Source organism: Sapajus apella, unplaced genomic scaffold (genome assembly GCF_009761245.1).
Source record: "Sapajus apella isolate SASKATOON/1434 unplaced genomic scaffold, GSC_monkey_1.0 scaffold10, whole genome shotgun sequence".
NCBI lineage: Eukaryota > Metazoa > Chordata > Mammalia > Primates > Cebidae > Sapajus > Sapajus apella.
The window spans coordinates 29,573,331-29,589,766 of NW_022436950.1; the positions used below are offsets into that span (position 1 = coordinate 29,573,331).

The 16,436-nt window shown below is 37.0% G+C and overlaps 1 protein-coding gene across 13 annotated transcripts in view; it reads right to left on the reverse strand.

Moving 5' to 3' along the window:
* UNC80 (unc-80 homolog, NALCN channel complex subunit) overlaps positions 1 to 16,436 on the reverse strand; it is a 225,223-nt gene that overhangs the window by 158,806 nt on the left and 49,981 nt on the right. For 11 of the 13 annotated variants that reach the window (XM_032278345.1, XM_032278344.1, XM_032278351.1 and 8 more), the window contains exons 13-18: positions 16,023 to 16,391; positions 10,675 to 10,821; positions 7,361 to 7,508; positions 5,143 to 5,291; positions 2,580 to 2,746; positions 1,736 to 1,834 (exon numbers count right to left, since the gene is read on the reverse strand). In XM_032278345.1, coding sequence (XP_032134236.1) covers positions 1,736 to 1,834; positions 2,580 to 2,746; positions 5,143 to 5,291; positions 7,361 to 7,508; positions 10,675 to 10,821; positions 16,023 to 16,391 — 1,079 coding nt within the window. The remainder of the gene's footprint in view (positions 1 to 1,735; positions 1,835 to 2,579; positions 2,747 to 5,142; positions 5,292 to 7,360; positions 7,509 to 10,674; positions 10,822 to 16,022; positions 16,392 to 16,436) is intronic. The other 2 variants (XM_032278347.1, XM_032278354.1) reach the window with 1 other exon arrangement.

Consider the following 16,436-nt stretch of genomic DNA (forward strand, 5'->3'; position numbering starts at 1 on the left):
AGAACACTGAACAAATAGAATATTTTGGAATCTAGAAAACTTAATCACCTAGAAATACACAGCCGATTTACTGATTGATTGATTTATTGACTGAGATGGAGTCTCCCTCTGTCGCCAGGCTGGAGTGCAGTGGCGTGATCTCTGCCCATTGCAACCTCTGCCTCCTGGATTCAAGCAATTCTCCTGCCTCAGCCTCCTGAGCAGCTGGGACTGCAGGTGCGTGCCACCACACCCAGCTAATTTTTGTATTTTTAGTGGGAGACGGGGTTTCACCATGTTGGCCAGGATGGTCTCAATTTCTGACCTCATGATTTGCCCACTTCGGCCTCCTAAAGCTGGGATTATAGGTGTGGGCCACTGCACCCAGCCAGTTTTATTTTTTAAATCCGATTTGCCCATTCGATCATTCTCATTGATCAGATTAGCTCAATAGTTGCTGGTGTTCATTGAAAAGAAAAATCATCTCTTCTTTTTGGGCAGACTTTTCGTGTATAAAGCCTTTTAACTAGTTTTGTGGCTATTCAGCCACCGAACTTTGTCTTTTACATTGATTTTTTTTTTTTTTCTGTAGACCTTATGTTTAAATTTTTACCATGTCTTTAAAGAGGAAACTAAAACTCAATTTTAAGAAAGAAAGCTAAAGAAAACAAAAACTTAATAATAAATAATAAATAAAATCTGACAATTTTATCCTTTCATTGATTGATTGAATCATTCGTTCATGAAATATAGATTAAGTGCTTATTATGAGCAAGCCCAGTCACCATACTGGGGATATAGCCATATGCAAAAACTCATGTGAACCCATGAGTTTTGCATCTACTTGAAACTAAATAAACACAAAATTTTATTTATCACAAATTTGTGTTTACTATAAAATCTCTTAAAATTTTGAAGTGCTACAAGAACTGTGTGGGCTTTTTTTTCTTTGAATATTTTGTTCACTTGCTATGGATTATCAAGGTCCTATCTGATTGCTGTTTGCTTCTCACTTTGACTGAAGAAAGGATACCGTAATACTTAGAATATTCTGCATAATTCCTAGAAGAAAAATCACTTAATACTGAGTAAGGTTTTGGGAAGAAGAATGGTATACCTAAAATGAAGCATATGTTTTCACCCCACTTGTGGATTAATAGTTCTCAAAAGGAGAAAAAATACAAATAAAGCTTACATAGAACTAGGCTGTACACTTAGAGTCAATGGTAACTCTTATATTTTCTGGGGGCACTAATTTAAAGATATTTTTGATTTTTCCATTATAAAAAGTGTAGATTAACTGATGTCAGAGGACGTTGGAATGGATCTAAGGAGAGGACGAAGGTACAATGGGTACATACAGTATATATTTCAACTAACGGTGAGTACTGGAGAAATTTTTGTTACTTCTTTTTGCAAAAGATTTATTAAGTTTATTGACAGCCATTCATACATTTAAGTTTTTAAAAAATTATAAGTGATTTTAAGCAAGAAACTGGATGACACCCCCAGACTACCTGGTACATATGCCATTTGGAGATGGGAAATGTAGTAGGGAGGCTTCTTATAGGCCCAGGCTGGTTATTTGTGATTTGGCCTGGAGAGGTTAGTGGCATTGGGAATGAAATGTAAAGGGTAGAAACAATGCAAGTTCAAAGGAGATGAAAAACAAACAAAGAGCAGTTTGGAAAATAGAAATTCTTCCAGTGTGAAGTGCATAGCCTTCTGCATTGGAGACAAAACCAGTGCTACTTACTGCTCTGGAGTCTGTGAGGGGCGACCGGACATGAAGCTGCGACATTCCTCAGGTGCAGAGGATACCTGGCCTTTATCCACAACACTTCCTGCCTCTGACCTATGCAAATGGTGCATTCCAACAATTACAACAGAGCAGGATACCAACTCCTAATACTTCATATACTTCATAAAATAAAACACTCTGTTGTAGACAACTTTGCAGCTTGTGAACTTTATGTCACCAGGGGTCTATGTTGTATGGAATTTATACCACACCATTAACTCATGACTTAGCTGCCTTTTTGCTTCACAATAGCATCATTATTGCAAACAGAGTCATTAACTGCAAGCAGGATTTTAAGTTTAGGAGTTTCTTTTAATTTTTAAGTGGCATTTAAAATATAATAGACATAAAATAATTATATGTTTACTAGAAGGAAAAACAACAGGGTATTAACCATTTGTCTTTTGCCACATTTAGAATAGATTTTACTGAACAGGCTCATATGGTATCAGTAATTCCTTTTCCTTTCTGAATAAAAGTGTAAATCATGTACAGAAGAGACTAAAACAGGTAGCATTTTACTGTTTAATTAAGAGCTATGAGGTGAAGTTTAAGTATATGAAAGTTCAAGAACAAGTAAGCATTAATTCATATTAGAGGCGGCATTTATTTGACAGTAAATTAATTCATTTTCTAAGCTGCAGCTAGACCATACCAGTGAAACCATTTACACAAGATAGCTTTACCAGTCTTACACGGAAGTTTCACCACATCAAGAAGCGCACAAACAGTACAACAGCAGATTTTATTCTACTGACATAAGGCAAACATTAATATTCAGAGAGTTCAAGCTTCCAACCTTTTACTGCCTGCAGGCTTAGATTCCTGTTCATTCTCCTCCGCCTTTTTCCCTGGTGCTAACTTCTCGGCACTGTCAAGCAAAGCACTAAGGGCTACTCTCCTGAAGACATTCCCGTGAGCCTCCTTGATAAACTGGACCAGCTGACGGATGTCACAATACAGCCCCTGTTTGGAGGCAAGAAGGAAGTTGGGGAAAGAAAGATAGCTGTGCGATTAAATCATTTCTCCAGGTAGAGAGGAAAAAAGTAATTCCTTAGGCTTAGATGAGCACTGGAATCATAAGACAAGACAGTTTACTACTGATGAAACTGGTGGCATATTCCCTCTATAACGTTCCTATAGAACATTACCAAGACCTTTGTCGGTTATCCTTGGTATGAAAAAGGATGGTTGCCACGTTTCATTCAGAAAGTTGGCTGCATGATTAGAAAGACATTAATTTACACTTTAAACCCTTGGATTCCCAAGCTTTAATTTTCTCTTTTAATTGTAACTTCTGAAGAGATGCCTGAAAAGAAAAAGGTAATCAAAAATTTGTTTACACTAGAGATTTCAGTCCCTGTTCAGCTTCTTCAAATTTTCTGCATCATTATGTCAAAATATGTTAAGTCCTCTAGACACTTCTATTGAAGCCAGATTATTCAAAGGATGATGCATTTTGCTGGACAGATTTGGTAGATTACATATATGTTTTCGCACATTTGAACATGAACTTGACTACAAACTCAAGGTGATATAGGGCTATTAAAACCAATATATTGGTAAATCAATATTTAAAATATATATGCAGGACTTTTTCTTGAGAAATTAAGCTTTGCATCAGAATTTCCCCTCTCTCTCTGCTCAAGAAGGTATTTAACTATATTTCTTGCCTTAGGTTCATGACAAGGAAGAATGCAGAAGCCTAAAGAACACTTACCTTGGTAGTTTTGGTTTTCAAAACCTAAGACCACTGGGACAAATATACCCATAAGTTTTAGGAAAGTAGAAGGTAGGACCTTTGGGGAAAACATGGATGGAGAACCCTTTGGGTTCTGTGGGCAACAGGGCACTGTGCCCCTCACTCTGCTCTGCAGCAGCTCCTCTAGGAATGGGGCAAGACTCCAAAAAAAAAAAAAAGATTCCAAACTCACCAAAGGGTGCATAGCCCTAAGCACATAGCAAAGAGTGCTATGTGAAATCAGAGGTGTAGGCTAATAATTGAGACCTCTGGAACCTCCCAATGCTCTAGATGCTACCTAAGACTGGGGTCTTTATACCACACTGTGAAGTGGAGAACCCCAAGAATGACTAAAGTTTGATGTCCCACTGTTCTTACGGAATGGGAGTTCAAAATCAAACAAGATTATTTCTTTTTTTAAAAATCAAGAAATATAGTATTTTTCTATACATGAGTCTATTAAAAAAGATTTATAAGCAGTCATGTATATTAAAATCAACCTGTTAAATTACTTTTGCTATGGCCAAATTGCATGCATGGATGGTACCTGTGTTACACTCAAGCTCCAAGAACCTTGCTGGGTTGGCTTTGATTGTCAGCAAAGTTCAATTCCTTTAGTTTGGGGTTTTATTCTGTTTATCTCAAGTTGAGTGAATTGTTTCAATAGTTATAATAGCTTAAATAATTCCCTTGATTTGGGTACATTAGATGATAGGGTCCACATGTGCAAATGGGCTGATTTCTGCATAAGGGTCATAATATCTAACAGACTGGTAGCATAGAGAAATGCTACTTTGCCTCCCAAAGATACCTGAATTCATCTATTCGTGTCAAATTTTTTCAGTCTTAATCTACAAACCACAATCTCCTTGGTGGCAATTAAGCACTAGCCTTTAAAAACTTTTTTTTTATTTCTACAGGTTTTGGGGAACAGATGGTATTTGGTTACATGAGTAAGTTATTTAGTGGTGATTTGTGAGCTTTTGGTGCACCCATCCTCCAAGCAGTATAAACTGAACCAGATTTGTAGTCTTTTATCTCTCAACTCCTTTCCACCCTTCCCCGGAGTCCCTGAAGTATATTGTGTCATTCTTATTCCTTTAGCACTAGCCTTTTATAACCTAGTTTTTCCCTATCCTATTGTGACTTTAGTGGTTTAATTAACAGTCTTTCAAGACAAGTAGCTAAAAGATTACAGACAGTGGCTAATAAAAGAAAACAAAACCAACTTCAGCAACATATTTGCATTAATTTTTAAAGTAAATATGGGTTCAAATAATGCTTAGAATAACATTATTTAGTATTTTATGAGCCAACAAACTGTGCTCTAGAACCTTCTTTTTGAAGGGCTCAATGTACTTTACAATTATTTCACTGAACACTCCATAACCTTTGAGATGGGAGAGGAAGATAGGTGAATTTGCACAATGAGTAACAAGGAAAGGAAAAGTGTTGTTAAGTCTCCTTTGTGACTTACTGGTGACACCGGGGAAAATAGATATTTTAACTTTAAAATGTAGACTTTTAGATTTCAACTTCTCTTCCTCATGGCCACGACAATGAGAACTTTTCTCAGGGCAGAGACTGAGCCCTCCTGTGGGAAGAGAGGAGAGCTTCTCACCAGATTCTCAGGGCTGTGCAATTCATGTGTGGTTGAAGCGCAGCGTGTGATGAGGGATTTAAACATGGCACTGACGATAATGCCTTCCACATTTTGGGCTGTGGATTTGTTGTCCACTGTGGTGAAGTTATTTCCAAACCCAGCCTTGTCTGGAATGCAAAGGCACAAATTAAAGACAATGTTTCCTTTAAGCTACACAATGGGTAGAAGTAAGGCAGTACTTGGCACCCAGGAATTAGTGAAGTGCTACATGAAATACAGAAACAAGGAATTAAAGATGCCCCTGGTTTAATAATACTATGCAGACTTGGAAATAAATGAATCATAGTCTCCTTCAGAGTCTTTACTATGAAACAACCAATTGCATTTGCAGAACGGCTTGGTTGATAAATCTTAGCAAAGGAAAGGAAACCAACTCTTATCTTTAGGAAAGAGTTTTAGGCTTAGCGTAGTTTTTAAATAGGTGATCACTTTTTAAAAAGTTTCCTAAATGACCCTTCAATGGAGAGTTCATTTGCAAGCTTTTTGGTGGTAAGAAATGCTACTTTCTCAATGGAAATTGTTCAGTCTGCCTGAAGTGGAATTAGATGGGGTCAACCAGGTGACCTGGGAAGGGAGATGGAAGAGTCAGGTGGGAGCCCTGCAGGGAAGCTCACACAGGCCCTGGGGAAGACAGAGTCCTGCCAAGAACTGCAGAGTTCTTCCAGAAACGTCTTGGGCAGATGGAGAGGGGAAACCTCCCACGTCCCTCAGAGCCACATCCTTCTTGCTCACCCATATGTGAAATGCCAGTGAATGGAAGCCTTCAGTCCCATGGTACTTTACACCAGTTTTTCACAGAAAACTGGATCTTTCATAGGCGACAGACACATAGGTATCCTGTGCCCGTGCCATAGGATTTCTCATGGCCTGTGAATCACCTGTGAAATGTGACGAAGGGCATGGGAAGCTCCAAGACTGACCAGATGGGGACTTATGTCTGCCTGGCTGATTCACTGTGATCCACTCCCGAATAGCAAGCAATGCAGAGGGGATTTATCACTTTAAAGTAATACACTTTATTACAAACCTCTCACTCTCTGTGCCAATCGATAGGGGATGATCTCTAGATTTTCCATTGCTGAAAGAAAATATTTTAGTCTATGCTTATGGTTTCTATCTCAAATGGTTTATAAAAAAGAAAAATAATAATTTGTAATCAAGAATTTTTCTTGCATTGTCTCAACTACAATCCTAATTCATTGTTTTTTTAACGTACAATGTGTTTGGTTTAAAACAACTCTGCTAACAGATTGAGAGGTTCTATAGAGGAGCAATATTTTATTTTAATGTGAAACCAAGCAATATTCCTGGGTTACAACCAAGAAAACTGCTTCTAAATCCAGCAAATATACTTTCATTGTAAACTAATCAACTACTATCATACATGTATTATATAAACAATAAAAGCCTATACTACAAAGCTATCCTTCTCAGGCTCAAATTAAAATGTGTATTTTATTCAACTCAGGCATCACGCATTATTTTCATTGCATTGCTGCATTTGCATTCACATTGTACTGGTGGTCTTTGGTTTACTATAAACGCAATTGACACTTATTGGTCTCCCCCTATAACTTAAATCTTCATAGTAGAGTTTTCTGAAAGCCATGAACTTATAAAATAGCTTGTAGATTTATCTCTGGATCCATTTGCCTGTTTTTTAAAAAATTAAGTATCTGTGTGTGTCAAAATTGTGTTACTGTTTACTACAAAATTATAAGGTTTTTTTCTTCCATTTTACTTTGTGAAAAAATTGTCAAGCACAGTACCACTATGATACCTGTACATTATAGATACTCATTTCATAGCTGTTGAACTAACGAATCTGATCACTGCCTCAGATGTCATACAACAGAACGTTATATGAGAGAGAGGAATCCCATGAGTGGTAGTATAAAAATTGAGGGGTTAGGTGAGAATGCCACAAGCTTTACCAAGCTCATTTATTGTGGTAAGTTGTCCTCAGAAAGTCTCCAAAATGTGTCCTCAGAGATAATGTGCAAGCTTTTCTTGTTTATACTTTATACACACACATGCAAACACACACACACACACACACGGACACATATGTATCTTTCCTCTAAATTCTACCTCCACAAATTTAGTGTTCCCCTGAAACACTACCTGCTTCACCTTACAACGACTTCTCCTAGATCTCAGGTACATCTTTACTTACTGTCAGTGACTGGCTCCATACAAAATCCTAGCAAAGCATGCAAGAAGTCCACTACATTATTGAGAGAGTCCTTGTTCACATAGTCCCTCATGGTTTGTCGGAACTGCATCTTATCTAGCTTGTATAGCTTAGTGAGGCAGTTCTGGGCCTGCAATGAAGGAAGAAAAGTGAAAAAGTCACAAGTACCAGCTTAAGCTACGGACACTGGTAGTCTGAGACAGAAGCCTTCAGAAGGCAAGGGTTTCCAACCATCCCCAGTGGTCAGTGCCAGGCAACCCTGCTAGCCCCTCTTATCTGAGTAAGATGTGAGCAGAGACAGACTGAGAAGTCTGAGGATGTTTACAATGAGAACAACTGCTCCACAGGAAAAACCCCAAAACTCAAAGCTAAGGTCTAATGCTGGTCCCAGAAAGAGTTCAGTATTTTCACCAAGGTCGAGATTTTAAGATCTTAATGAAAAAACCTCAAAGTTTGAAATTTAGATAGGTGATAGAATTGACAATCTATTTTAGAAAACCTCAAAGGCTGTGGGCAATGGGAAGATACGTGCCATACTACATCTGAATAAAAGAGATAAAAGAATGTCTGTACAATGAAATGAAATGGGACAATGACCGAAGTCTCTGGGTTGAGGGGAAAAGGGATAAGGATCAAGAAAGAAGGGGTGGCTGAATGAGGGCCATTTCAATTATGGATGGAGAACTTTGGGACAACCAGGCACAGGCATTGAAGTCAGATTAGGGAAGGCAATTCCTAAGAATTGGGATTTTATTGGTGCCCTTCAATGTGGCCTAGAAGAAAACTTAGTTATGTCACCGTTTTGACAAATCAAGGCCCAGGAAAAAATCCTTGGAAATTTTGAGAGAGAGAGAGAAAAAAGAACGTAAAAGACTGAAACTTGGAATTAGCAGTAGGCTTCTTGGTATAACCTTGTTATCATCTCTCCATCTGTTTTGCAAAGTCAGATGGATTGATATGTTTTTCATTTTTCCTTTACTATGTCCTAGATTTGAAATTAGGTATTTTTATTCCCAGGGAGTTTACAAGTTTCCCTATTGAACAAACTCATTTTTTTTCTTGAAAAATAAATGCTGCTAGCTATAAAATGAGGTTTGCAAAGCACTTAGGCAAAATATATTTTGCATGAAGAAGTATTTGTCATTCCATAAAGAATTTGTGAAGATGTTTATTGTAGCATTCTTAAAACACTTTAAAACCCTCAGTTGGCAGGCCTTGAAGTACAAATTATTCTGTTTTCTATAAAATATGCCAAAAAAGGCATAATTTCAAATCTTGCCTTTAGAGGATATTAAAATGTCTGTATGGTCTGTATAAGTTCAGTGGGAAGTTAAAGCAAGCATAAGAATATCAAACTTTAAATACTAATTCTGAATGAATATCTTGAACTTCTTCAAAAGATATAAAACATTTAAGAAATTAATTCCTTTTCAATAATTGGGGACTACCAGCTAATGATTAGATTAATACTCTAACATACATTGAGGCATTATATGATAAAATTGCTGGACACTTTGATGAATATCGTTAGAGTAGCCTTCTGTTTCTTGGAAGAAAAAAGCTAGGGAGAGGACCTTGTCTGGCAAAGATGAGAAATATTCTTAGCATCTTAAAAGTTAAGTCGTTTCTGAAAGGCCAATGGTAGAGAAATCTGGAAATGTTTAGCTTCTGGAATTGAACATTTCCCAGGGAAAATTTCCCAAATTTATATCTCTTGGACAATGTGTTTGCTGAGTATGAATAAGCAAATAAGCAAATATAATATCAATAATGAGCATTGAACAAACAAGATAATAGAGGAATTGTTTCATAAGTCAAATTGATTAGACAGGTAGAACACTGGCTGGATGCCCTCATAGAAAGTGTTCAGGTGGAAAGTATGATGAACTAAGTGACAACAACAGCTCCTCAAATAGCTTCCGATCCAACTCACCCTGCTTTCTGTGAATCCAGAAAGACAAATTGTGGTTATCAGAGCCAGTTTATACTTCTAATTAAAGCATGACATAAAGCATGTTATGTTTCACTGTTTCATGTCATGAAATTGGTCTTCTGCATGGGGAGTGATGTGGTTTATTTGTCTTTGAGGGTATTTATTCATACTGTAATAGAATTTAAAATCAAAGATAAAAAAATCACATACACATGTGCAAAGATGGGGGCAATGCCAGCTTTCTATAGCCTTATTAATTATTATTTTCAATTTTTGGCCTCAAAATCTAGATCTTGGTCAAAATTTTCAAGTTTCAAAATTTAGAAGCTAATAAGTGTAAATATAACCCCCACATACACATAATAAATTAAAATAATACAACATCATAGAATATAACAGAGCAAAACAGAAAAGGATAGATAGATGGATAAATGAGAGATGATACATTAAGCAAGAAACCCAGCATGCTAATACTGTGTGAACATTTCATGACAAAACCTAATATCAAGGAAAAAGGGGTTGGCATTGGATTTTGACATGATCCTAAAACTCTGCCAAGATACGCCAAAGTATTTTTTAGGACTCAAATTTTCATCAAACTCTTATTTTTAAGAGCATATTTTCTTATGATTTCAATTCAAATATACATATGAAGCAACTCTCCCAGCTCAGACCGTGAAAGTAGGTTATTGTTCAAATTGAAAAGGAAAATTAATAGTCAGCAGAGGGGAAAAAAAAAAAAAGCTGGAAGACCATTTCCATGACAGCATTACATTTGGCAAGCCCAAGTGCAGAGTTTCAAGTTTCACACAGTTGACAGGGACATGAGCTCAAATATTCAGAAGACAAGGTTCATTCTCAAATAAAGCAGCCATATAATAACTGGCTACTTTTACAGTCCTGTTTTGTCCCAATAAGGGCCATTTTCCACATCTTTGGAAGGACAATATACCAGGTCCTAAAACTTCGACCCCTTTCTCCAATATGCAATATGCTTCTACAGTACCCAGGCAGATGATTAAAAAGTCATTTGTTACAGGCCATCAAAAGCTTGCTAAATGTATTCATCTGTGCAAAAGTTCTTTCAAGCTGCACTTCACATATTCCAATTATATATCCTTTCACTAATTAGGAGTTGGTCTGCCCTAGGCAGGAGGCAGAAATGTTTTCCCAATTAAACTTTCCTAAGCCTGGGTTTTAGATGTCTTGAGATATCTCATAAGAATCTCCTCATGCCAAAACGGCATGAATTACTCCTACAAAATACAATATTTTTCAGGGAACACTGACCCTCATTGTCAAAGGACTTAAACGGAAGGAAAGGAAGAGGGAGAGGAAATGGAATCTACTTTAATTCTCTTACATTCTCTCGGAATACCTGGTGTCTCAGACGATCTCCAGAGAGCCCTCGGTGTCCTTCTCCGCAACCATAGGCACATCCCAAAGACTTCACTATTTTGATGAGCATTGTTAGAGCAAGCCTATGGTTGCTTACAGGTGTACTTTCATCCTGGTACCCATGAATAAGAAAGAAAGAGAAGTCTGTTTACTTTGTCACTGAGGTCCTTTTGCTATGATTCTATTGTATTATTAAATGAAATGTATATGCTTTACAGTGAGCATCTGCAATTTGGAAAACAGAATTGTAATGGGCTCAACAAACATACTCAGTTTTCTAAAATTTTGTATATGATTTTAAAAAAAAACTATGTATTTTGAACACTCTCTGTTGCTACAGAATATAAGTATAGGCCTCTTTGTTAGAAGACATGCTTTTATATCTTGACTGCTGTCAGACAATCACTTAAAGAGTGTCAGTGGAGACTATCAGTGATGAAAGCAAGTAAGTTTTGTTAGAAACTACCCTCATCAGTAGGCTTCTGATACTACCACTAGGCCAGGATCACTGCTAAGTTTCTGGAACTGATCAAAGTCTGGAACTTTGAAATCTCATGGCAACTGCTGACATTTTTGAGGGCTTTTTTCTAATCATATGCTTTCACTGTATTATAATACACATGCACAAGCAAAGTGAGAATATACAGAACTTTATAAACACTTCCAGCTTGATTCTTCTCTTGAGGCTAAATAGGAAGACCCCCTGAGAGGAATCATGAGAATTCATATTCATACCTTCTCTTTTGCCCCATTTAATCTTTGTTGTTAGTGGAGAACATGGCTTCCAAAAAAGAAACTTCCTTGAGTTATTTCCAAAGAAGCATAAGGAAGCAGTTGCTAAGGAATGATGCAGAGCGCAGTGTGGAAGAGCCACTTTGTTTGGGAAGCTGCAACCTGTCTCAGTCCTCCCACATCCTACTGTCAGCACATACACCATAAACCTGGGATTCCAGTGCCTGGTCCTTAACTGCATATGATGTTAGATAAGTTAACTAATCTCTTTGTATTTTTGTTTCCTTACCTGTGAATTTAGGATTCTAATAGCTGCCCTTATGACTTCATAGGTTTACTATGCAGAGCAAATTAAACAATGTATGAGAATTGTTCTGCAAATTGTATGGGACTTTTCCATAGCCACATGATTGGGTTGACACATAAACTGTGGAACCAGATACAAGTATTCAAATATGCATGTGGTATAAAAGGAATAGGGGCTTATCTATACATTAGCATGGGCCTTACTATGATAGGGTTGACTTTCTCCTCCCCTAGTGTTATCCAGTTGGTCCTTCTTTTCTTATCTGTAAGCTCTTGTAGTGGAAGTGGTGCTGAACTCCAGATAACTCCCCTCTTGGCACTGAAGCATTCATCCTCTGAGCTATTCAAAGTGGTGATGGCTACTGCCCTCAGATGAGTGCCTCTGAAAGCCCCAGTTAGCAAGCTGCCTCATCCAACATTATACTCTCTTCCTGGAGATAGTCTACCTCTAATGACTGGACAGGGTCATAAAGGGAGCCAGGGTGTGTTTGCCAAAAAGGTCTCTTTGGAGACTACTTAAAGAGCCATCCCAGCTTCAGAGCTCTCTGTGTAACTAGCTTAGGCCTCTATTACAACTACACTGTAGTTCAATTTCTCTCTATGCCCCATCCTGCTTCTTCACACCTAACAGCTTAATCCTGAGAGGACATTCCAGTAAATTGCCTGTACACATATATTCATGTTGGAGTCTGTTTCCAGGGAACCTTACTTAAGACAGCTCAGAAGGTTGCAAATAGAAGACTCAAACTTATCAACAGAACTATATATATATATATATATATAGGTTGAATATCCTTATTCAAAATACTTGGACTAGAAGTATTTTAGATTTCAGATTTTTTCAGATTTTGGAATATTTGCATATACATAATGAGATGGGAATAGGATCCAAGTCTAAACACAAAATTCATTTATGCTTCATATAGGCCTTATATACATAAGTTGAAGACAATCTTATATAATTTAATAATTTTGTGCATGAAATAAAGTTTCGACTGCATTTTATCTGTGACTTGTCACATGAGGCCAGGAATTTTCTACTTGTGGCCTTATGTCAGATCTTGGAGCATTTTAGGCTTTCAGATTTTTGAATTTTTAGTTTGAATTCCAATTTTAGCTTCAACATCTGCTAACTATATAACCTTGGACAAACTACTTAACCTATCTGTGCCTTACGAAATCAGAATCATGATATCTATTTCATAGAGTTGTGAGAATTAGAGTTAAAACATGAAAGGCACATAATAATAGAACACCAATTTATTATTAATAATAGCAAATATTATTAAATTTCCAGTTAATTTGCTAATAAAAATGAGCAAATAATAAAATTATTATTTTTACATGTGGGGCACTGCTTTCCTCTGGAGCACCTTTATGCAAATTAGAAAAGGCACCCCATAGGTGGAAAATTAGAAGAAAGTGAGCCCTCTGAATGGATGCAATCCTTTGGTGAGTGGTTCCGAAAGCAGAGGCTGAACTGGATTTCAGTCCTCACTGGCCTCTTTAGCCAAGGGCCTTTGCGGTCAGGGCTCTGTACAGGCTACAAAGCCTAATACAGCAGTGCCTCAGAAAAGGTCATCCTGAGCAAGGGCTTATGTGGAAGATTGGTTTACACACATTTTAAAATTATTATAAGTGCCTTTAAAAATTCTCTAGTTCTGAAAGCTTTTTGTAAATATCTATTCAGGTTTTTATTTCTTTAGACCTTCAGATGTCCTTGGGATTCAGGCTGCTTTCATAGGAGACATTCAGAAAGATATAGCAAGCTACAGGCAAACAATTGAAGATATTAAATAACATTCCAAGCTCTCAGCACACGTTAGTGCAAATACAGGAATGGCAATTAGATTTTCCCTTCTGTCTTAATCAATTCCTATGCTTCTGTTATTAGTAAGTTGCAAAATTAGATAAACCTTCTGATTTCACTGAAGATAACAGATGGGTTTGGGGCAGAACAGACCTGTGTGAATCACAAACAGAAGGCACTTGACCCACCATCAGGTTTTATTTTATAAATTCTTTGTACCAAAAAGAATATTATTTTGGGAACTAACTAAAACATATATATCTTGGTGGCTGTATTGGAGACCACATAATCTGATTTTTTAAAACCCGTATTGATAAAAAGTGATAATTTTGGTCAAAATACCATCTATTATATCAAGCTATAGTATCTAGATAATATCTAGGTTCCAAATAGTCAAGATACTTGTAGGTTTTCAAAAAAAATTTTGTTAAAATGGGAACTTGGATAAAAGCAAAAATGAAAACAAAACAGTAATGATGAACCTCTGAGATCCCCAGCATACACACAAAACCTCATCAAGTTAGTTGGGACATTTAAGCTTTGCAGATAAAAGCTTATCAATATTTCAAAATATTCTCCCATTTTCCTTTCTAATTTCCCTTGAACGTTATAATGGGCAAAATACCATTTATAACCTCTTTGTCCAGACAAAGTTGATAGGTAAAGAATGGAAATTCAGTAAGGATCTCACTAGTTTCTGTGCTTGCAAATTTGGTCCTTATAACTTGGTTTTGTTTGCTAATTCCTAAGCAATTGATCACTGAATGATTCTTTAGATATTAGGATCTGCAATCAAATCTCTTGTGATCTGTACCATTATTTAGATAATCTTCATTTACAGTGAGATCTGAGGTTCCTTGCCTTATCTTCAGTGATGGATAAGGTGCTAAGGTGTTGGGAAACTTAAAAACCAATAAAGTCTTTTAGAATTGCCTTATGACTAATATGATTAAGGCAGGAGAAGAAAATCCTAAAGAAAAAGGTTCAACAACCAAAGATTATTGGAGCAAGAATATTTGGATCAGAGTCCATGAATATTGGGAAGACAGGAGTAAACAATAAAATGAAGGAACACAGATGATAAATATATATTAAACAAGTGTCAAGTGGGACTCAAAAGAAATGAAAAAATTGTAAAAGAGGAGGGAGCACTGCAACATTTACTCAGATGAGAAAATCTGATAACATGTAAGAAAAATTGACAATTTATAGTTTATACAATATATATCTAGGTGGTAGAACTCTACACAGTATAGCTTCACATGTGTGAACACTTGACATGATGTGTAGAGTATTTGTTAGAGATTAAAATCTCTTGTTAATTTCGATTTCTGAATATCATTTTCTATCTAAAAATGTAAATTGAGATTAGTCTAAGTTATGTGAATTTAAGGTGTAGTAATTTGTATTTAAAATTAAAGATGAAAACCAATTCTTGATGTTAAGAAATCATACACCAGATGTTGACAAGACAGGGAATTAAATTTAAGAACAGTTAATAATAGAAAGATGAAAGCCACCAGGATGTGCCACAGTGAGACATAAGAGGCTGAGTGAGGCTAAGAGAGTTATTCCCACTTCAACCAACTCCAACTAATCAAGCAAAATTCTTCCTTTGCTTTCTCCTTAACTGTGGTTAAAGCTGGCTGCCAAAAATGTGCTACTTAAAAGAAATAACTTTATATTGAGGAAAAATTATACTGCTTGTTATGGGCTGAATATTTGTGTCTTCTTTAAATTCATACATTGAAGCTGTAACCCCTCAACCAGATGGTATTTGAATATGAGGCAATTAGGGTTAGTGAGATCATGATGGTGGGGCCTGGTCTAGTGGGATTGGGCCTATATAAGAAGAGACACAAGAAAGCTCTTTTGCTCTCTCTCTTTCTCTTTCCCTGTATGCACAAAGAAGAGGCCATGTGAGCACATAATAAGATGGTGGTCATCTATAAGCCAAGACAGGAGGCTTCAGAATAAAACCAAACCTGACAGCACTTGGACTTCCCAGTCTTCAGAACCATGAGAAATACATTTCTATTGTTTAAGCCACTCAGTCTATGATATTTTGTTATGGCAACTTGAGAAGACTACACTACTCAATTAGGTCAGAGCCTGAAAGTTTTAAGAAAGGTTATACTCGGTGTCAGACTGAGAATTATGTCAATATAGCATATCTGAAATGTATTTCAGATGTAATGTATATCATATATTTCTTGCAGAAATAACATGACTAGAGAATTAGCTCTAACGCTGCTTGGATGGCAATAGTTTTTGGATTTAGAGTACAGTTTCATGTAACTGTTTCTACTAAGGCCTACTGATAACCTAATGAAGAGATTTCTCCACTCTCCACTTTTTTGCTCTAGTGACTAAATGCTGTTTGGAGTCAATAAATTCCTGGCAAGCAAGCTTTAGAAAGAAATTAGGTACATTGCACAAGGACACATAACGTGGTTCAGTCATACCTTCTCTTGGTTCTTATCCTTCTTCTCATAAGGGCCGCTTCCACCTCCTCCACCTCCTCCTCCATCACCTCCTCCACCTCCTCCATCTCCACCTCCTCCTTCTTCTCCTCCACCATCTCCAGCTCCACTAACTGCAGGGCCCCCAAATCCACAAGTGGAACTTCCAGACACTCCTTTGAATTGGAAAGCTCCCTCACTTGGCCTCTTTTCTAAAGTCTCATTTTCCTTGTTTTCACTCTTCTTTCTGTTCTTTTCTATACAGGGCACCACACCAAGTTGAAGCAAGCATTCCACAATGTTTAATGCCACATCACAGATGCGAGAGCTGATGTCATGATTAAGGACAAGGTAAACAGCCTTCAGAACTACCTGAGGAAGACAAGTTAAACATGGCATGATTAAGTTACCTGCACT